General features: G+C 43.6%; 2 protein-coding genes across 12 annotated transcripts in view; both read left to right on the forward strand.

The window, feature by feature from the left end:
- The window catches only part of LOC115606514 (SUN domain-containing protein 1-like), a 40,011-nt gene extending 30,095 nt beyond the window's left edge, over positions 1-9,916 (forward strand). For 8 of the 11 annotated variants that reach the window (XM_030482551.1, XM_030482550.1, XM_030482557.1 and 5 more), the window contains 14 exons: positions 418-516; positions 1,198-1,291; positions 1,411-1,469; positions 2,473-2,612; positions 2,750-2,974; positions 3,468-3,554; positions 3,882-3,916; positions 4,807-4,942; positions 5,830-6,084; positions 6,455-6,539; positions 7,303-7,418; positions 7,898-8,065; positions 8,905-8,997; positions 9,455-9,916. In XM_030482551.1, coding sequence (XP_030338411.1) covers positions 418-516; positions 1,198-1,291; positions 1,411-1,469; positions 2,473-2,612; positions 2,750-2,974; positions 3,468-3,554; positions 3,882-3,916; positions 4,807-4,942; positions 5,830-6,084; positions 6,455-6,539; positions 7,303-7,418; positions 7,898-8,065; positions 8,905-8,997; positions 9,455-9,568 — 1,706 coding nt within the window. In that variant the 3' untranslated portion in view covers positions 9,569-9,916. The remainder of the gene's footprint in view (positions 1-417; positions 517-1,197; positions 1,292-1,410; positions 1,470-2,472; positions 2,613-2,749; positions 2,975-3,467; positions 3,555-3,881; positions 3,917-4,806; positions 4,943-5,829; positions 6,085-6,454; positions 6,540-7,302; positions 7,419-7,897; positions 8,066-8,904; positions 8,998-9,454) is intronic. The other 3 variants (XM_030482560.1, XM_030482553.1, XM_030482559.1) reach the window with 1 other exon arrangement.
- Positions 9,917-13,909: 3,993 nt separating this feature from the next.
- On the forward strand, positions 13,910-18,022 carry LOC115606519 (SUN domain-containing protein 1-like). Its single transcript, XM_030482573.1, has 7 exons — positions 13,910-13,957; positions 14,369-14,403; positions 14,846-14,981; positions 15,475-15,720; positions 16,053-16,137; positions 16,352-16,467; positions 16,954-18,022. The coding sequence occupies exons 3-7, from the start codon at positions 14,931-14,933 to the stop codon at positions 17,146-17,148; spliced, it is 693 nt and encodes a 230-aa protein (XP_030338433.1). The 5' UTR covers positions 13,910-13,957; positions 14,369-14,403; positions 14,846-14,930; the 3' UTR covers positions 17,149-18,022.
- The last annotated feature ends 2,376 nt before the right edge of the window (positions 18,023-20,398 follow it).

Here is a 20,398-nt window from a genome sequence, read left to right on the forward strand (position 1 = left end):
GAACAAATAAGATGCTTTCAAAGTAATGATGTGTTTCAAACTCCTTTTTATGACAGTCCTTTTATTGCTATTCTCTGTCACACTTAACATGGCATTGTTAGATAAACATGCTACAAAATGTAAACTTTGCTGGTTTTGGAAAAGTGATAACTGCACAGTTGTTGTTGATCGTTCATCTCTGTGCCTGAGAATTGTTTCTAAATGGTCTTTGTTTTACTTGGCTTCATATTTATTAGTGGCTTGCTTTGCTTTTAAAGAGTGAAGAGCCAAATTTGTAGATTACTGAAAGGTGTGGATTAGAACGATGCAGAATGTGTTATGGGCAGGGGATTGGGTCTGTGTTACTGCATGTACTGCGAAAGAACCATAAGCTCATATCCATATGTTACCACGTGGCACGAATTTGTTATAATCTAGGTTACTTTATGCTTCACGTGTTGCGGACAGTGGGAGCAACAGGATGGCTTGTGTCTCAGAAGGTGTTGTCTCTACTTTGGCTGGCCATTCTTTCTCCAGGTTACTGTCCTTATCCGTGTGTGTGCACGTTGCCTGTCCCTTTTGACAAACTCGGCATCTGCAGTGTGTGACTTGCACTAATTCCACTCTGCTTAGGCTATAGCTTTTCTACCCAGCAACGAATGTGCTACTTTAATTTTTTTTTTTCTATTGACCAAACTATGCTTAATGAGAGGTCTATTTCTGTTCACAGGCATAATGGGAGACTAACCAGACTGTTTCATGAGGGAATGAATGTGTGAGGAAATGAGTGAATAGCACAGAATATGGGGCATCAGGAATAACGGGGTGTTTGGTTTGGTTGTGTAGTTACTTCCTCTCTGGGTATTCTCAACGAAAACTGGTGCTGCTAATCTGTACATTTCTTGAAACATGCTGAGGTCTTCAGTGTGTAATAGCTTGGATTCAAACATTAATACTGAATTTCCAACGAGAGAGCATTGTTAAAACAAATGAACACTTCTTCTTCTTGCATGGCTGTTGGTTTTGTTGAGCATCTGATGTTATAATGCTGTCAGACTTGTGATATGCAGATGTTAATAAGTTGCCTGTGTTGCCTGCACTCGTGCATTTCTCTGCTGTGCAAAGTGTTCTTGGCCACGGTTGCATGTCCCTCTGCTTGGTTTCCTTGAACATGTGCCTCAGTAATTACATTTCACACTGCCGCTTTTTGTCTTCCAGGGAGGGCAGTTTCTGGCATGTTCAACCTGCTTAGAACTGTGTGGCATCAACTTGCTACTCTCATGTCTTTGCTCAAGGTGTTTCTTCTTGGAAGGTATGTATCCATTGAAAAAAACCTGTTTTGTGAGCAAATTATTTACCCAGTTTTGGTATAAACCAGTGAAATATGATAAATGTATTGTTTCTTGTAAACTTTCTTCTCTCTTTCTCTAGATGCCCTCGAAAGGCCTACAGGCTGTTCCTGGTTCTTATCCCACTCTTGTTTCTGCTGGGTATGTGAATCATTTAGTTATAGTACAGCTCTCTTTAGAGAGAGAGGGTGGGTGAGTAATGCACTGAATTCCTTTTTCCTTAGTCTCCTCACGTAGGACTAGTCATGAGGTCATAAGGAGTAGGCTGCATACTGAGTGCTTTGGTTCTTGCCCATCTCTATGAAAGTGTGGTTAAGTTCTTTAACCAACTCATCTAAAGACTTTCCTTTGCTCTAGACCATGGTTGAGTTGCTGAAAATACTGCTATTTAGGCTGGTGACGTGACAATATTTCAGGCAAGCTGTCTACTTTGAATTGAAGAAGATCAAAATATTGACCAGAAGTGCTGGGCCATTTCTGAAAAGCAGGTTCCTGTCTTTGCACATCCTAAAAAAGTTGTAGCTACTGTTGGCAGAAAAGGAAGTTTCTCAGAATTTTACAGTGGGGATTCAAACTCCTCTGTACCAGGGTGTGTAAGAAAGGAAGAAGTTACCCTGTGTAGAAAATGCTGCTACTTCTCACTAAGATCCTGCAAAAATAAGTGTAATCTTTGCAAAATGCTAGGTTGTTTCCATGGAAGCCTAAATTTCCTCCAACTTGTGTTCAATATTATGCAACATGGCATGTAGTAAGTAGGGTATGAGGCAAGATATTTTCTATTGAGATAAAAAGCAATATTTACATCTGCCTTCAGTGAGCATGGCCGGTCTTCATCAGTAAATGTCATGTAGGTCCCAGGGAAGCAGTAATATGAGTTTAAAGTTCTATCATGATACAGAAGTGCAAGCTGCCTGCCTTCCGACTGTGTGAGTGGTACTGGTGGATGTTCCCTTAATATTCTTGAGTGCTTGACTTAACAATTTTAAAGGTGATTATTTAGGCTGGATTAGTGTCTGTTGTGCGACATCCATCTTGCAAAGTTAAGGTAGCTTGTGTCCTTAAGTAAGAAAGCCATTTGTGTATATAAGCAGTCTTAAGGGAGAATTCTTTTGAACGTCCTTTTTACTTTTTGTTTCAAATCTAGGTATATGGTTCTGGGGGCTTGATGGCTTCATTTCATTATTAGCTTCACTGAATTGGACAAGAAATGATAGGCTGCAGGGAATACATGACCCTAGTCATGAACAGCAGGATGATTTTATTAACTCTGTTCAACCTCCAAAGGTAAGGAAGAATCTTTTAAGCCTTCTTACCTTCCAAGTCTTCAATATTTTGCAATAATTACTCAATACACAAGTAATGTAAATAAATGTCTTGATTTTTATATGCTAAACAAAAATGAAAACCTCTTTATGCCTTAGGATACCATAAGTATCTTCGATTCCGCTTACCTAAGTGAGCTGGAAAAGCAAATGGCCTTTGTATCTGACAAGTGCCATCACCATGAAGAAGAATATAGTAAAGTGATGTTTCTGCTCCATAATCTTCAAGATCAGGTTGCCCAGATGAGCGACAAAAGTGAAACATTGAAGTTAATAAAAAACACGATTGATCAACATCTTAAAGACATGAAAGCAGAGAAAACGGTAAGATAATCAGTTATTGATGTTTTCTGATACCAATCAAAGTATTCTGATTTAATTATGCAGATTATTTGCAATGTGACTTTAGGATTTTTTTTCTGTTACAAAACTGATAGGTAGTAAATGCCAGGGAGTAGTCATTGGCATTATTCTTCCTTTCCTATTGCTGACAAAGAATTAATTCCAGATGGGTGCTCTAATGTAGGATCTTATATACCTGAAAAGCAGATGGATCCTCTTTTTGTAAGTATTTTCAGCCAGAGAAAAAAGGAGTAGTGACAAAGAAGGGGTTTTGTGGTAAATTTCCCTTTGTATAACCCCTACTGCTGCTGGATCAGGCCTTTATATTTATTACAGAATCTGTAATTTCTCACACCACCTGAGGATAAAGTGCTTACAAAGTGAAATAAAAATTATTCTTTGTAGAAAATACCAATTACTCTATTTGTATCTGAGAAGAAAATACACCACCTTTTTTTTTTCTCTGTTTTTTAAGACTGATTTCCTGGCTTTACATCAAGAACATGAGTTGCGCATTCTGAAGCTGGAAGACCTTCTTGAAAAACTCTCAGCTGAATCCAAGGTATTGAAATTAGTTGCAATTGTAACATGGATAAAATAGACTAAGGTTGTTTTTTTCTTGTTGGCTATCCCAAAGCCCAGTTTGCTTTACTCCAGCTATTGCAATCTTCAATTCTCAAGACTTGTGTTCTTCCTCCCCCTTCTTGGAAGGGCTTTCAGTCCAAGGATTAAAATTATTCACTTGGCCATGGAGGCAGGTTCTATTTGGAATAAACCCCTACTCTACAGAGGCACACACATAAGTGTCATTTTCATTTAGCATTCTTTATCCTCCTTCTGTCACTTGTGTTTCTTTGTATATGTTAAAACTAACTTTTGTATTTTTTAGGGCATCCAGAAGCAGCTGGAGATAGCCAAAGCAAGGTACAAGCACTTCTCAGATGCATTTTTGTCTTTCAATCCTCATGCTAATTGATGGTGGTATGCACATTCTTCTTGGAAAGACAACAACCCTTTTCTCTGTGTCAGTCAACTGGCCTGAAGAGTTTGTACTGTCAGCAGGAGTACTTCTCTCTTACAGTAAACTTTAACTGTGATGCTGAACCTCAGCACAAGGCCCACTTCCAGTGGGTGAGCAATTCTACAACTACATCATTGACTAGAGAAAGCTGTTTACGTAGTGGAGGAGAACAAGTGACTTCTCACCCTCTTCTAAATGCATTAGATTTTTTCCTCAAGTATATAGTACCTGCTTTTGATAGGCTTTGTATTTAAACTCTTGAATTCTATCAGTTTTAACCTTCATCTTTGTTTTTTGTTTGCCAGCTGTCCTACTTTCCACTCACGTAATACCAGGATAAAAACAGCAGTGTTTCATTAAGCAGTTTTCCCATTGGGAAGAGGAAAAGAAACACTTATTTGCTGAATCGCCCTGTAAATTAGATCTAAATGTAAAATGGCTTTAGAATGCTGGCTGATCCCTTCTTCCATAGCATGCACTGAACACTGATCTATATTGGTCATATGTGACCTGTTACTTAAGGTCACCTTGACACCTGCCTCTAAAGTTATTCTGGTTTAAGTAAGTTTAAGTCATCGCTGCTGGATTTGTCTGCAACTTAAGCATCCTTTTCTTTGAGAATATTAAGCCTAAGTATGCCTTAAATATCATGTTCAAGAAAGTGCAAGTTCACAGTGTCTTATTGTGGTGATAACTGAACTTTGTATTAGACACGTGCGTTCTCACACCTTTGGAATTTGATGGAATTATTCAAACTCGTCTTTCCTAATCACTTACTCCTTGTTTTTGTCAGAGGGGATGATGCGAACAGTCAAATTTTGTCCAGAGTTAAAGAGCTAGAACTAGAGTTGTCCCAGATAAAATCAGAGGTGTCAACTATGGAAAGTGTGAAGAGAAGTTGTGGGAAAATAGATGCCATTCATGAAAAAGTAAGTTCTGTAACTTCTGTAGCTGTCCCAGTAAAACTTGGTACTGCTTGATTTTGTTCCCTCTTGGAAGGCGCTGCAATCAGTAACATGGGGGTAAGATTCATCTTGCAGAACGGTAGCGGTACTGTAAATTTTTCCATTAGTGCATAACATAGCCAAGAGGTTATTCTTTTCTACAATGGCAGGGTTTTTGCATTTAAGATTGGACACAGCAGCACTTCTGTGTGCAGTACTTTTTCTTACTGATGTGTTTTGCTAACACGTGGAAACGTGGAAAAGAGACTTGCGTAAAAGCAAGTTCAGTTTGTTATCTGACAGTTGTTTTAAAAGATCATGCTCAAGTTCTTTTGGAACCTGTTACATGGTCTCAGTAGAATGTAGCCCAACAAAATACTACAGTAGATACTGACACGGATTAGCAACTTGGATTAAAATACTATCTTGTGATAACACTCAAATATGATCTAGCTGTTGTGTGCAGAATTGAAGCATCTCATAAGAGAGTGATTAAGCGGCTTGCTGAACTAGGCCTAAGAAGTGCACTCCTTCCCTTAAAGGGCCACGGTGCTGCCTTTTAACTGTTACAGTCAACTTTCTCTAGTTGGAAGTGCTACTCAGACTGATGAAAACTGCAGGGTTTGCCTGGGCTTTGTTGGCTGTGACTTGTTCACCAAACCAGTGAAGCATCCAGATCTTCCATAGGCTCCCCTGCACACCTGACAGGACTGTTATTCTAGTGTAAGTCAGTGTAGTTAAAACTCATGTGAAAGCTTGACTTATGTTCTGAATGTATGTATTGATTTCACATGTACCTCTTCTATGCAATATTACTTAATGGTTTATAAAGTCTAATAATTCCTATTATAATTGTTAATGGCTTCTGCTAGGTAGATGCACGGGTCAAAGAATCTGTCAAGCTGATGCTTTTTGGTGATGGACAAAAAGACTTTTCCGAACCGCTCCTCCAATGGCTTACATCCAATTTTGTGAGTAAAACTGATCATCAGACTGTGCTGCGGGATCTGGAGTTGCGGATCCTCAAGGATATTAATCTCCAAATGTCTGCTACAAAACAAAAACTAACACCTGAAGTCATAACGAATGCTGTGAGCAATGCAGGGATGTCTGGCATCACAGAAGAGGTGAGTGAGTTTACATTCTGAAAAGTTCAACTAAAACTGAAAAGAGCCCTTTTTTTTTTTAGGCATTTTGTGGAGCATGACTGTCAATAGAAATGTTAGTGATTTTTAGGAGATGTTAGGAACATTAATTGAAATGGGGAGAACTACAGAAAATCCTTTATCAAGGGTATTCTTGCAGCATTGCTTGCTGCCTGGTGTGAATGTTTGTGTTTTCAGTTTATGTTACCTTGAAAGTTGATGAATTCCCCAGAAACAAGTATACCAAAGAAATGCAGCGCCGGGTCTTGGGAAGGTGGGGGAAAGAATGCAACTTTTGATGTTACTAAAATCTTTCTCTTTCCATTTTCTTCTTCTATATGTACATATTTAGCAAGTACAGATTATTGTAAACAATGCACTAAAACTCTACTCTCAAGACAGGACTGGTCTGGTGGATTTTGCCTTGGAATCTGGAGGTAAAGAGTAGAGGAAACACCATTTCTACTATTCATGTTATATAGAGTATTTATTGAGAAATCTTATAATGAAGACTAAAGGTTAGCAGAGCATCCTTGTGTGTTCCCTGATCATCAATCTACTGCAATCTGTGCCTGTTGTTTACAGGATTATATATCAGCCTAGGTATGCATGGACAGGGATATTATAGTTCTTTTAAGCATGTATGCAACGGATAATCTAGAACCACAGGTGTGTCTCTGTGGAGTGGACGCACCACTGAAGTCATAAGGGAAAAAAAGTGTGGTTTTCAGCACTCTTAAATGAAAAAGCTGTAACATGTTCTTAAAAAAAGATTGTACTTGATAGAAGTTTATTTGTATCCCCAGAAGTTTTTTAGACTCTAACAACATGGTTAAAAACTGAAAGAGGGTAGATTTCGATTAGACATTAGGAAGAAATTCTTTATTGTGAGGGTGGTGAGGCCCTGGCACAGGGTGCCCACAGAAGCTGTGGCTGCCCCATCCCTGGCAGTGTTCAAGGCCCGGTTGGACGGGGCTTGGAGCAACCTGCTCTAGTGGAAGGTTTCCCTGGCCGTGGTAGGGAGTTGGAACTAGATGAGCTTTAAGGACCCTTCCAACTCTCACCATTCTGCGATTCTACGAATATCTTTAATAGGATTTTTTCTGAAGAAAGTAACTGGTACATTAATTCTTTGTACAAATCTCTGCCTTGAGAAGAAATGCATAATTATTTCTGCTAACCTGATAAATCTCTTCATAGGTGGCAGCATTCTGAGTACTCGCTGTTCTGAAACCTATGATGCCAGAGCAGCAGTTGTGAGCCTCTTTGGAATTCCTCTGTGGTATGTCACTCAGTCTCCCAGAGCGGTGATTCAGGTAAGAAAAGGCTGAGTAAACAAGTGCAGCAATGTTATTTTGTGTTGAGTGGTTTTTGGATGCTGGATGTTTCTGTTTGTAATATCCTGGGGGACACGGGTACTTTGAACTGTGTTTCCAAGAGTGGGATCTTTGGGTAGTTCCTGAGCACTGCTGAAGTCCTACTCCAGCAAAACTAAGACCCTTCTAGGAAGCTTGGGCAGTGCATTGGCCTTGGGCGGAGTGTGAGCACTAGGAGGGCTCCTGTTGAGAAGGAATCTCAAGGTGATCTTAAGCACTGCTGGTAGTTCCAGTGGATATGCTGTCTTCCTGAAGAGTTCTACCAAATACCTTCCGTTCTGCCACTTACTAAGGCTGTCCCTAATAATTCGGAATTCATTACAACTCTTATTGCAAAAAAACCCGTTACAAAACGGTTGTGGTTATTTTGCTGCTGTTGTTGCGTCCCATCTTGTTCTCTCCCCCTTCCTCCTGTCTAGCCGGATGTGTATCCAGGAAACTGCTGGGCTTTCAAAGGATCACAGGGACATCTTGTAATCAGACTTTCAATGAGGATCTATCCAACTGGCTTCACACTGGAACACATACCAAAAACACTTTCACCAACAGGAACTATCACCAGTGCTCCCAGGAAGTTTTCAGTATATGTAAGTCTGCCTCTGAACTTCAGTTGATCTTGGTATGCATAAAGAATATTTGTGTTGCTTATCTTGGAAAATAATGACTTGAGGGAGGACAGCTAAGGAGAGAAACTGTTTCAGTCATTGCTCTTCCAATGGCTTCTACTTTTTAATGAGCTTTGAAATTAGGAGTAAGAAATGTTACAGCTAATTTTGGGTGTTTCTTTTCTCTTGCTTTCTCCAGTAGTAAACACTTTTGGAGGGAGATGACGGTTTTTAAATTGGTGTAGTTATTTCATACAGTTGAATTGTTCCATCCTTCCCCCACTCCTCTCCCCCACAGTTCTGGCTCTTCATCTCATCCATCATGTACCTTAAATCTTTTTTTTCTTTTTAATGGATTTTGCCTAGCACTGCAGTTGCACAGGCACGACTGTAGAACAAAGAGCACAGGCTACATCAGAGGATAGCTGTGATAGCTGAGAACTTTTTGTCTAGTTCCTTCAAATGCTTAAGCAGCATCCTCAAGCATCTGAATCTTGACTTCAGTTCTGTTCATAAACTTGATACATCTTTTCTCTTTCTGGTTTGTCCTGAGCGGTTTCTGTTATACACTGTGATAGTGGTTTTGCCATGGAAATGAAGAGGTTTGGCTGTGAAAACATACAAACATAGCACAAGTATTTGCGGTGCAGGAAACGTAAATACAGAGGTGTGCCTCAACAAGCTTTGAGTTACATGGGAAACATTCTGATCCTGGTTTGATTGACTTCTGAGTGCTCTCTGGTGATACTCAGTTATGCAGACATGCTTCTGGTTTTGGTTAGATAGGAAATTTGACGGAAGCAAAAATCTTGTTGTTACAGGGTCTAGATGATGAATATCAAGAAAGTGGCACGCTTCTAGGACATTATGTGTATGATCAAGAAGGAGAACCACTGCAGATGTTTCCAGTGATGGTAAGTCTGGATGACAGGATTGAATGCGTTGGGGAGAAAAAGGCTCCTATTTTCTACGGTAGTGCTCTGTGAGCAGCAAAGGAAGGCGGCCTCGTGCTCTGTTGGGCACTGTAGAAACTGAGGCAGCAAGTACCCACCTACCTGCCTGAAAACCCCTAGTCTAAATAGATGAGAGGGGAAGAGGAGAGGTTTGTGCCGTCTGGACACAAATGGTGCAAAGATGCTACACATAGGAACAGTCGGTTTCATGCTTGTTCTGACTCCCCTCACAAATAACTAGTTGTAAGGCAAGGAAGGTCCTCTCCAAAGTGGCAGGAAAATCCCAAGGCATGACCTGGTTAGTAATGACAGTGGGTAGTTGCAGGAAGCTAAGCAAGCAACTTCAGTAGTTGCAGTTGTCACCTGCTTGTACCAGCCACCTAACTCTGGTTTGTGCGTTTGCTGTTTCCTTTCCCAGATGAACCAAGAAAATGCATTCCAAATAGTGGAACTGAAAGTTCTTTCCAACTGGGGAAATGAAGAATATACGTGCCTTTATAGATTCCGAGTGCATGGGAATGTTGCCAAATAATCTCCTACACTACAGCTGGGGTTGGGTTTGTTGTATGTTTTGTTGTCTATTTTGTTTTTTTCACTTGAGCTAGAACCAGAACCCATGGTTAAGTTGCTATTAAAACCAGGTGTTTTCATGTTATAGGTTACATAATTCAGATTCGAATTCTCCTGTTTAAGTAGAAATTAGGTAGCCAATGTAGGAATATTTTGGATAACACTAACTTATTTTTTAAAAAATAAAAAGTAAGATAGGATTTTGTGCAATGTATTTTTGTAAATGCTTTTCAAAATGTCTGTTATTCTTTGCTGCTTCTAAACTGTGACAAAATGCTATCAAGATGTTTAAATAAAGAGTTTTAATTTTTGAAAGTGCATGTACTCTTTGGAGAAGAAATAAACCTGTTCCGCTGTAGTTTTGGTCACTGGCTGAAGCGAGGCCATGAGGGGTTGTAACACTGAAGGAATGCCCGTGGCGGCGGGCAGAGCAGGTTTTCCCAAGGGAAAGAGCCCGGCCTCTTACTCCCGCTGCCCCCGTCCTCTCCAGAAGCGACGCTGGCCCTGGAGCGTGCTGGGGCGAGGAGCGGGGTGTCCCCATGGACGCCCAGCCCCTGCTTTTCCTGCAGCGTTTCCTTCAGCGTCCCTGGTGCTGCCTAGCACACGCTGAACTGAGTGAAGCGAAGCCCGGGCTGGTCGCTGCCGGACGCTTTGCAGGTGCGGGCAGCAGTTTTCAACCGCCGGGGGTTGCTCCCTTGGTGTGTCAGCGCCGTTCCAACGCCCTTGCCCCTGTCGAAAGGCGGCGGCAGGAACCGCGGCGGCGTTCAGCGCGTGCAGGGCAAGCTGCGCGCCAGCGTCAAGAAGGGCGACTACTACGAGGCGCACCAGATGTACCGGACGCTCTTGTTCAGGTAGGGCCCGGCCCGAGCCCTGCCCCTGCCCCGCGCGGCCTTGCGGAGCTCTCCCACGCACTCGGCCCTGCTGCTGCCCGCCATTGGCCGCCGCTGCTGCCCATCTGCGTGTGCTGCTTTCTCATTGGGTCGTGGGGGGACGGGGTGGGGCGGGTACGTGCCGTGGAGAGTCGGTTGAAGGGCGCCTGCCCAAGCCGCTGTTGGGGGGTCTCGGCGGCGGTGTGAGGGGGTTCGGGGGCGGCGCTGTGAGGGCCGCTGCTCGCCGGGGTTTGAAGGTGACGTCGGCGCGCGTCGCGGCCGGACCTACCCCGACCCGGCCCGAGCGGCGCGAATGAGCTAGCGGGTGGCAGCGGCAGCGGCAGCTGGACCCGGAGGGGGCGTCCAGCCACCGCCCCCCGGAGCACAGCGTCCCGTTGGCGTGCAGAGGGCGGGTTGCGTCCTGCTGCCTAGAGAGCACGGACAGACCTGATGTTTGCCCGCGTCCCGACGCGGTTCTTGGCGGCCCCACAGCCTGAGTCAGGTCGTCGCCCCCCCCGCTCGGCGGGACGGGCGCCGGGTGCCTCCCGGGCAGCTCCTCGAGCAGGCGGACGTCTTCGTAATAGCCTCGCTCGTTCTGAATGTCAGCCTGGCAGCCAGGCAGGTTGTGCAGGGGTTTGAGGTTTTGGGATAGGAGAGGTGCTCCTTTAAATGAAAAGGTCATGTTTTGCATAGCTAGGAAGAGGGTTTCGTTGTAGGCAAAAAGATGTAACGGGGCTGTGAAACTTGTTTGGAAAGGCACTGAGGCCAAGGAGTAGTCCTGGACAGTCTTGTCTGTCCTCCATAAAACGTGTGTTAAATGTCAGCAGTTTTCCCGAAACACGTGGACACACGGTCGAGGCGATCTCAGCTGTGGAATTGTAACTGGGACAGCCAGTGCTTACTCGTTCTAAACACCACCGGCCTGTAAAACATTGCTGTGTTCTCTCATGAGGTGTGTGTTAAACCTGAAATCCCGACTCGGAGCTTCAAAAGTCATGAATGGAGATTTATGTGAGCGTGGGGGAGGAAGAATTACCATAAGCCTGTCTCCTGCAGACCCCTTATCCCTGCCTGTGATCCGCAGAGGAGGTGGGAAACTGCTCTTCCTGCCTGACCCGCACCAGTGAGTGAGTCGCGTTCCTAGGCTGGTGCTGTTACCGTACAGGCTGCCGGGTTGAACTCTTCTCCAGAGCTGGCTGCACGATTGCAGGGGGAGGGTCTCACAAGGGCAGAGGAGAGGGGGAGAATCCTTTTCCTACAGCTGCTGCTCACGCTGCTGGGGATGCAGCCCAGCACAGGGGGGGTTTCTGAGCTCCGAGTGTACACTGCTGGCTCGTGTTGAAGCAAGAGAACTGATGTATTTAGGAGCTTTGCTGCTCTTCAGTCATAACCAGGTATGTCGTAACTGGTTTTGTGCGTGTGGCTTGCGGTAGACAGAGGGTGTTATTCCAAGATTTTGAGGGGTGAATGGTGAATTCTCAGTGGTAGATGTTTGGCGTTATTTCTTTGTAGTCTTTCGGTTTATCTCTTTGCTGAGCGTTTCTGCACAAAGAAGGATTATGCCAAACTGGTACCTAAAGCAGAACTGTGTGTGAGCATCCAGACATTAATCGTAACTACATTTGTCTTGCTTTCCTGGAGGCTCAGCTTTTGGCTCTGAAGGAGTTATGTCAGTATTACTGGCTGATAGATGCAAGAGTGACTGGATGTATGAGAAGTGGCTCAAGTTCAAAGTGGCTCTTTTTTAAGGTGGCTTTTGGAGGCTGTTAAGGGAGCTTAAAGACACAGTAGCACTGGAACGTAAATGTCGTATCTTAAAGATGCATTAGAAGCAGCAGTTCATCCTATTTCTATTAATAGTAAATATTTGTGAGTCTTATTGCTTCCAGAAAACTTGCCTAAATTGTTCAGCTTAAGGGATGCAAATTCTCCTGAAAGAGTGGCTTTCGTATCCAGAGCACTAAAATGGTCTAGCGGTGGATCGGGAAAACTTGGACACCCAAAGCTGCACCAGTTCCTAGCAATTACCCTGTGGAAAGGTAAGAAAAATCAACTGGCCCTTCTGTGTTTTGTTTTGAAAATATTCAAAGTGTGATTCTGTAAGAGATCTGCTTCTCCTTCAATCTAAGGAAGCTGAGATGGAAATGACTGATGGAGTTCTGCTATTGCCTCATTTTAGCAATAACGTCAGCATAATGCCAAAAGCATTCGATCAGCTGCTGCGTTGCCAGTTAAAAACTTGGTTTATTGATGGAATTTTGTGTCTAAGCAGTCAAGATCAGCTCCAGCGGAAACTAAACAGAGGTTTCCCTAGCTGGTGATTTCAAAATCTTTCTGTTGGGATTAATCAATTTAAACAGATCAACCTTAATGACAGTTTTGAATTTCAGTAGGCATCTATCCGAGAAATCTGTTTTGCTGCTGTTTAAGTAAGTGCGGTCTGATGTTACCAACATCCCTCATCTTGACATTCACTGCATTTCCACTTTTATTGCTGGGAATCATTACTTTCTGGTCCCCATTTCCTAGGTTCTCAAATGAGCTCTTATTTGTTAGAGTATGGCAGCAGTTGATACATATTCTTCCTAAAGCTGCAATACCTTTCAAAGGCCCCAGGGAAAGTTTTACTAGCGTTGGTTGGGTGGTTTTGTTGTGTTGTTTTTGGTTTTGGTAATTTTTTTCTTTTGGAATTGGATGGCACTCTGGAAAATGTCCCTAACGGTAACCATGCGAATCACTTTGCAGTTGGCTCTTCTGCTGGGGTGTGTATTCAGTGTGGGGTTTGTGACAGGAATAAGTTAACCAATAGAAAATATTACAAATTGGTGTGAAATGAAGGGAAGTCCCTTGCTGCTTAGCGGATGGTGTTCAAAGGTAGTAGGGTAAAATGATTTGACTCTATGTAAAACCTTTCTCAAGTTTCTCCTGTGTTGGGCTTTGGTGCACAGAACAGCCCATGCTTTGCTCAGTGGGCTTTCAAAGCAAGTGTCATTGTGAAAAGATCACTGAAAGCCTGGCTACATGGGGTTTTTTAGTTTTCAAGCTTAGTTTTTGGGGTGCTGCATAACTCAGTTCCTATGGAAGCACTGCTGTGGTAAGAGCTTGGCTCATATTACAGCAGTGTTCCTGAGAACTTGGAACTTGCAGAAAACAGTATCATAAAGAAAGTTGTGCTCAGAAATACACTGAGCTTCATGCATTACTGAGACGGGATCTCCAGCCTCAGCAGCAATACTGCTCAAATACTGCTGAGCACTCCAGATTTCTGGTAACAGTAACTACTTTATTTCAAGACTTCCAAACACAGGCTGAACAGTGCAAGGGCTCTTACATTGGCTTTATGTAATTATAAGTCATTGCATTACTTTTTTCCCACCTTTTACAGTATGATTTGAAACAGTCAACATGGACTTTTCAAGTCTACACACATACACTCCTCCCCAGTGTCTGCCACAGAACACTGGCTATACATATGCACTCAGGTGAGAATTCTTTTCTTCTTGTAGAGCAACTGCATGTTCACTAATTGAAATAGGGAGAACTACAGAAAATGCTTTATCAAGGTATTCTAAAATTAGTTGTAGTTGTAACCCATGGATACGATAGAGTAAGGTGGTTTTTTCTTGTGGGCTATCCCATAGCCCAGTTTGCTTTACTCCAGCTACTGCAGTCTTGAATTCTCAAGACTTGTGTTCTTCCTCCCCCTTCTTGGAGGGGCTTTCAGTCCAAAGATTAGATTTATTCACTTAAGAAGAGAGGCAGGCTCTATTTGGAATAAAATCCTACTGTACAGAGGCACAAACATACATGTCATTTTTATTTAACATTCTTTATCTTCCTTCTGTCACTTGTGTTTCTTTGTATATGTTAAAACTAACTTTTGTATTTTTTAGGGCATCCAGAAGCAGCTGGAGATAGCCAAAGCAAGGTACAAGCCCTTCTCAGATGCATTTTTCTCTTTCAATCCTGATGCTGATTGATGGTGATATGCATGTTCTTTGAAAGACAACAATCCTTTTCTCTGTGTCAGTCAACTGGCCTTAAGAGTTTGTACTGTCAGCAGGAGTACTTCTCTCTTACAGTAAACTTTAACTGTGATGCTGAACATCAGCACAAGGCCCACTTCCAGTGGGTGAGCAATTCTACAACTACATTATTGACTAGAGAAAGCTGTTTATATAGTGGAGGAGAACAAGTGACTTATGATATTTATATGCCTTAAATATCATGCTCAAGAAACTGCAAGCTCACAATGTCTATCGTGGTGGTAAATGAACTTTTTATTAGACACAAACATTCTCACACCTTTGGAATTTGATGGAATGATTCAAACTCGTCTTTCCTAATCACTGACTCCTTGTTTTTCTCAGTGAGGATGATGCACGTAGTCGGATTTTGACTATACTTATAAAGCTAGAACTAGAGTTGTCCCAGATAAAATCAGAGGTGTCAGCTATGGTAAGTGTGAAGAGGAGTTGTGGGAAAATAGATGCCATTCATGAAAAAGTAAGATCTGTAACTTCTGTAGCTGTCCCAGTAAAACTTGGTACTGCTTGATTTTGTTCCCTCACTCTTGGAAGGCGCTGCAATCAGTAACATGGGGGTAAGATTCATCTTGCAGAACGGTAGCGGTACTGTAAATTTTTCCATTAGTGGATAACATAGACAAGAGGTTATGGCTTGTTTTCTAAAATGGCAGGGTTTTTGCATTTATGATTTGATGCTGCAGCACTTCTGCGTACAGTACTTTGCTGTTCTTACCGATGTGTTTTGCTAACACGTGGAAACATGGAAAAGAGACTTGCATAAAAGCAAGTTCAGAAGTTCAGTTTGTTAGTCTGTTATTCTAGCGTAAGTCAGTGTAATTAAAACTCACGTGAAAGCTCGACTTAAGTGTAGTTCTGAATGTATGTATTGATTTCACATGTTCTATACAATATTACTTAATGGTTTATAAAGACTAGTACTTTCTATTATAATTGTTAATGGCTCCTGCTAGGTAGATGCACAGGTCAAAGAATCTGTCAAGCTGATGCTTTTTGGCGATAGACAAGAAGTGTTTCCCGAACAGGTCTTCCACTGGCTTACATCCGATTTTGTGACAAAAGCTGATCATCAGACTGAACTGCAGAAAGTGGAGAGTCAGACCCTCAGCGCTATTCGTGTACACTTGTCTGAATTAGAAGAAAAACTAACATCTAAATTCGGAATTAATGCTGTGACCAATGCAAGGATCACAGAAGAGGTGAGTTTACATTCTGGAAAGTTCAACTAAAACTGTAAAGAGCCCTTTTCTAGGCATTTTGTGGAGCATGACTGTCAGTAGAAATGTTAATGATTTTTAAGAGATGTCAGAACATTAACTGAAATGGGGAGAACTACAGAAAATGCTTTATCAAGGGTATTTTTACAGCATTGCTTGCTGCCTGGTGTTAATGTTTGTGTTTTCAATTTATGTTTCCTTGAAAATTGAAACAAGTATACCAAAGAAATGCAGGGTCTTGGGAAAGAATGCAACTTTTGATGTTATTAAAATCTTTCTCTTTCCTTTCTGCTCTTCTATCTGTACCTCTGCAGCAAGTACAGACTATTGTAAACAAGGCACTGAAACTCTACTCTGAAGACAGGACTGATCTGGTGGATTTTGCCTTGTTATCTGGAGGTAAAGCATAAGAGGAAACACCATTTCTACTATTCATGTTATGTACAGTATTTACTGAAAAATCTTATAATGAAGACTAAAGGTTAGTAGAGCATCCTTGTGTGTTGCCTGATCATCAGTCTACTGCAACCTATGCTGCTTGTTTACAGGGTTATGTATCAGCCTAGGTATGCATGTGTAATTATTTCTGCTAACCTGATAAATCTCTTTTTAGGTGGCAGCATTCTGAGTACTCGCTGTACTGAAACCTACAATGCCAGAAAAGCAGTGGTTAGCCTCTTGGGAATTCCTCTGTGGCACGTCACTCAGTCTCCCAGAGTGGTGATTCAGGTAACAAAAGGCTGAGTAAACAAATTCAGCGATGTTATTTTGTGTTGAGTGGTTTTTGGATGCTGGATGTTTCTGTTTGTAATATCCTTGGGGACACGGGTACTTTGAACTATGTTCCCAAGAGTGGGATCTTTGGGTAGTTCCTGAGCACTGCTGAAGTCCTACTCCAGCAAAACTAAGACCCTTCTAGGAAGCTTGGGCAGTGCATTGGCCTTGTGCAGAGTGTGAGCACTAGGAGAGTTCCTGTTGAGAAGGCATCTCAAGGTGATCTTAAGCACTGCTGGTAGTTCCAGTGGATATGCTGTCTTCCTGAAGAGTTCTACCAAATACCTTCCGTTCTGCCACTTACTAAGGCTGTTCCTAATAATTCGGAATTCATTACAACTCTTACTACAACAAACCCCATTATTATATAATAACCGCTTGTGGTTATTTTGCTGCTGTTGTTGCGTCCCATCTTGTTCTCTCCCCCTTCCTCCTGTATAGCCCGATGTGAATCCAGGAAACTGCTGGGCTTTCAAAGGATCACAGGGACATCTTGTGATCAGACTTTCAATGAGGATCTATCCAACTGGCTTCACAATGGAACATATACCAAAAACACTTTCACCAACAGGGACTATCACCAGTGCTCCCAGGAAGTTTTTAGTATATGTAAGTCTGCCTCTGAACTTCAGTTGATGTTTGTGTGCATAAAGAGTATTTGTGTTATCTTGTAAAATAACGACTTGAGGGAAAACAGCTAAGGAGATACAGTGTTTCAGTCACTGCTCTTCAAATGGCTTCTACTTTTTAATGACCTTTGAAATCAGGAATAAGAAATGTTACAACTAATTTTGGGTGTTTCGTTTCTCTTGCTTTCTCCAGTAGTAAACACTTTTGGAGGGAGATGATGGGTTTTAATTTGGTGTAATTCTAGCAACTGGTGTTATTCTTGAGTTGCTTTGGATTTTGAGACTGGAAACAGATGCAGTATCTGATTCAGCGAGAATGCCACGGCGTAGTTTACCCTTAGCTGCTGCAGCACTTAAGAAATCTAATGCTGCAGGAAACAGTGGCTTTCATGAGAGCTCTTCTGCTGGAAACATGTCCTTTATTGAGCAGCCTTCTATGTAAGCAATTTTTATCACGATGAGTTGAATTATTTTTCGGAGTCCTGAGACTTCCTGTTTAAACACAATCCTACGCTTACATACTTAACATCAGAATTATCCTGTTTAATTAGCAATTAGGTAGCCAAGGCAGAAATACTTTTGAATGACCCTAACTTAATTAAAAAGAAAAGATAAAAGAGATAGGACTCTGTGCAATACATTTTTGTAAATGCTTTTCAAAAGGTCTGTTATTCTTTGCTGCCTCTAAACTGGCAAGATGCTACTGAGATGTTTAAATAGAGTTTTAATTTTTGAAAGTGCATGACTCTTTGGAACAAGCAGGAAAGCTGCTTCGCTCTAGTTTTGATCACCTGCTGTCATGGAACCTATACCCTGAGGTTAAACAGAATTTACTGTTCAAACTCCATTAAAGCTCCACCAGCGTTAAAGCCTGGACCCAAGAGGAGAGTCCTCAGCTGCAGACCACTGCTCTGAGGAGGACCAACTCCAAATGGTTGCCCGAGGGCCTCCCGGCTCAGATCCGAGCTATGGTCTAATATGGTCACAAAGCCCGCCCTTGGTGCCTCTGCACCCACCAACCACAACCGTGCTGGGGGACAAGAGCTGCGCATGCGGGGAGTGCTTCTGTCTGTGGGGAGAAGCTTTCACGGGCTTTTGTCCCATCCTGTCGGGACTGTTGTCACGGTGGTTGGACATACCCCAACATCTACCCCATGACCACAGTCATGATTCAACTGGCTTCCTTAGAGTTGTGGTACAGTCACCTCCAGAGTTCAAAGGGAGCGCAGTCCCAGTGAGTTTTACTACTCACTGTGGATCATTATTCCCCAGTTATTTTACTGATCTTACCATCGAGCGCTTGAGACAACTTATCATATACACTTTGGAATGTGAACACAACAGTCATCTATCAACAGATTGCAAAACTTCAAATACACCCTTTCTCTAATGTTGAGGCTTCCTGCCACACTTCCCACTGGCTTCTTGGCATGCAGTCCTACCATCTGTGGGGTGCAGACCCTCCTTGAAATGTCCAACTCCACCACGTGACTCCATCAGGAAGGGTGTAGGAAAAGTGAAATTACATCTTGTGCCTCCCGCCGAGCTGGCATTTGTCATGTCTGATGACCAGGTCGTGCTGCTTCATGCAGGCCACTACTCCTGTCTTCAGTAGAAATATTAGGGTGATCTATGTCTGCATGTCGTTCTCTGCAAGAAAACAAAACAAGGACCTTTGAGACCTGGCTTTAGGGTTAGAAGCCAGGGATTATCCATCAGGCACTAATACAGTGGGTCTTCCCGCTCCTGCCTAGGGCTTCCCAGGCATAAAGGCCTCTGGGTTTTGCCAGGGTCATAGGCACAGTGCAAACAGAGGGCAATTTCACCATGACTGCTTGTCTCACATGGGTTCTCAGTGCAAACTGACCCCTTTGATTATCAGGTGTGTGGGTGTCACCCATCAATGGCCCAGTAGGACAAAACACCTGAATCTCTGGGTTCCCATCATTTCCCCAGCAGTTACTGACAATGAAGACTGCTTGTGGCAGTCGTACATCTCAACTGTGGTGTGAAACATCAGCATGTCTTTTAATCAGGCCATTAGTTTGCTCAATTATTCTGCTAGCTTGAGGATACTGTGATGTATGAAGCATCCGTCTGATACCCTCTCCTCACCCTAGATCTTGAACTACCGTGGCTGTAAAATGTGCCCCATCATCACTTTGGGTATGTTCAGACATGGACAAACCACTGAACTGTTCTCACAAAGCCTTGACCATCTGATCTCCAGTAGCAGCACTGACAGCTGTAGCCACAGACAATCCTCCTATTACTTCTACTCCTAACACTGTGTCTCCAGCCACCTGCCCCCCCTGTTCTTTACTGTCTCCACCAATAAGGATACCATCTATACACTGATGTATGTGGATGCCTGCTGGCACCTCCACAGTATTGAGGAGCTTGGCTAAAGCATTGTGGGCAATAGTTGGGGAGTGTTTATATCCTTGCAAGAGTCAGACAGAGGTGTCCTACGTCCCCTCCCACGTGAAAGCAAACTGAGGTTTGTCTTCTTCCCGTAGGGGAACCAGAAAAAACACAGCCTTAACATGTCGAGTGGCCATCCAGGGGTGGGCAGCAACCTGTGCTGCTGTGGCTACAGTTAAGGCTAAACCACCGTCGCGGGGGGTGTGGGGCGGGCGGTCGCCTGTCTTCTGGGCTCCGAACCCTTCCTCCCAGCAATTCCACCACTTTCCGGATGTGATCGGTGGGTTGACCGTGCAACCTGGCTCGGGGAGCCCCACAAGTACCGCTTTTCGCCAAAGACCATTTCTTTCGGAACCGTAAATCCCGTCCCGGTCTGTCTCGGGATTCCGCCGGGGCGGCCGGGCCGGGTTTCGTGACCGACCGGCCGTACCCTCCTGCGCCCGCCCGCACCACCCTCCGCAGCGGCTCAGCCCAGCTCCCGCCCGGGGCTGACTCCGTGGTGTCACGGCTCTGCCCGAGTCGAAATGCGCACGGGCGGTTCCGAGAAGCCGATCGTGCTCAACGGCTGCCGGGAGTCTCTCCCCAACAGATGGAACAAACGCTCCCAGCGCGCCTGGTAACCCTCTGAGGAGCGGTCTGAAGTGGCTGGGGTCTGCCGGAGCGGCCATCGGTGCTCCGTGCAGCCTCTCATACACCGCTTGCGTGCCAGCAGCCCTCCAGCAGCTCCCACAGCCCCTTCACGCTAACAGTGACCAGCTCTCCTCGCTCCTGGGCTCTACCCCCCAGCACAAGAAGCCACTCGGGAGGCGATCGACCGATCGCCCACCGCTCCG

Source organism: Strigops habroptila, chromosome 4 (assembly GCF_004027225.2).
Source record: "Strigops habroptila isolate Jane chromosome 4, bStrHab1.2.pri, whole genome shotgun sequence".
NCBI lineage: Eukaryota > Metazoa > Chordata > Aves > Psittaciformes > Psittacidae > Strigops > Strigops habroptila.

What these genes read in the sequence shown, in the direction of transcription:
- LOC115606519 (XM_030482573.1), top strand. Translation starts at nt 14,931, where the DNA reads ATGGTAAGTGTGAAGAGGAGTTGTGGGAAAATAGATGCCATTCATGAA. An exon ending in TTTTGCCTTGTTATCTGGAG is followed by an intron (nt 16,138 to 16,351) that starts GTAAAGCATAAG and finishes ATCTCTTTTTAG; the next exon opens with GTGGCAGCATTCTGAGTACT. An exon ending in CTCCCAGAGTGGTGATTCAG is followed by an intron (nt 16,468 to 16,953) that starts GTAACAAAAGGC and finishes CCTCCTGTATAG; the next exon opens with CCCGATGTGAATCCAGGAAA.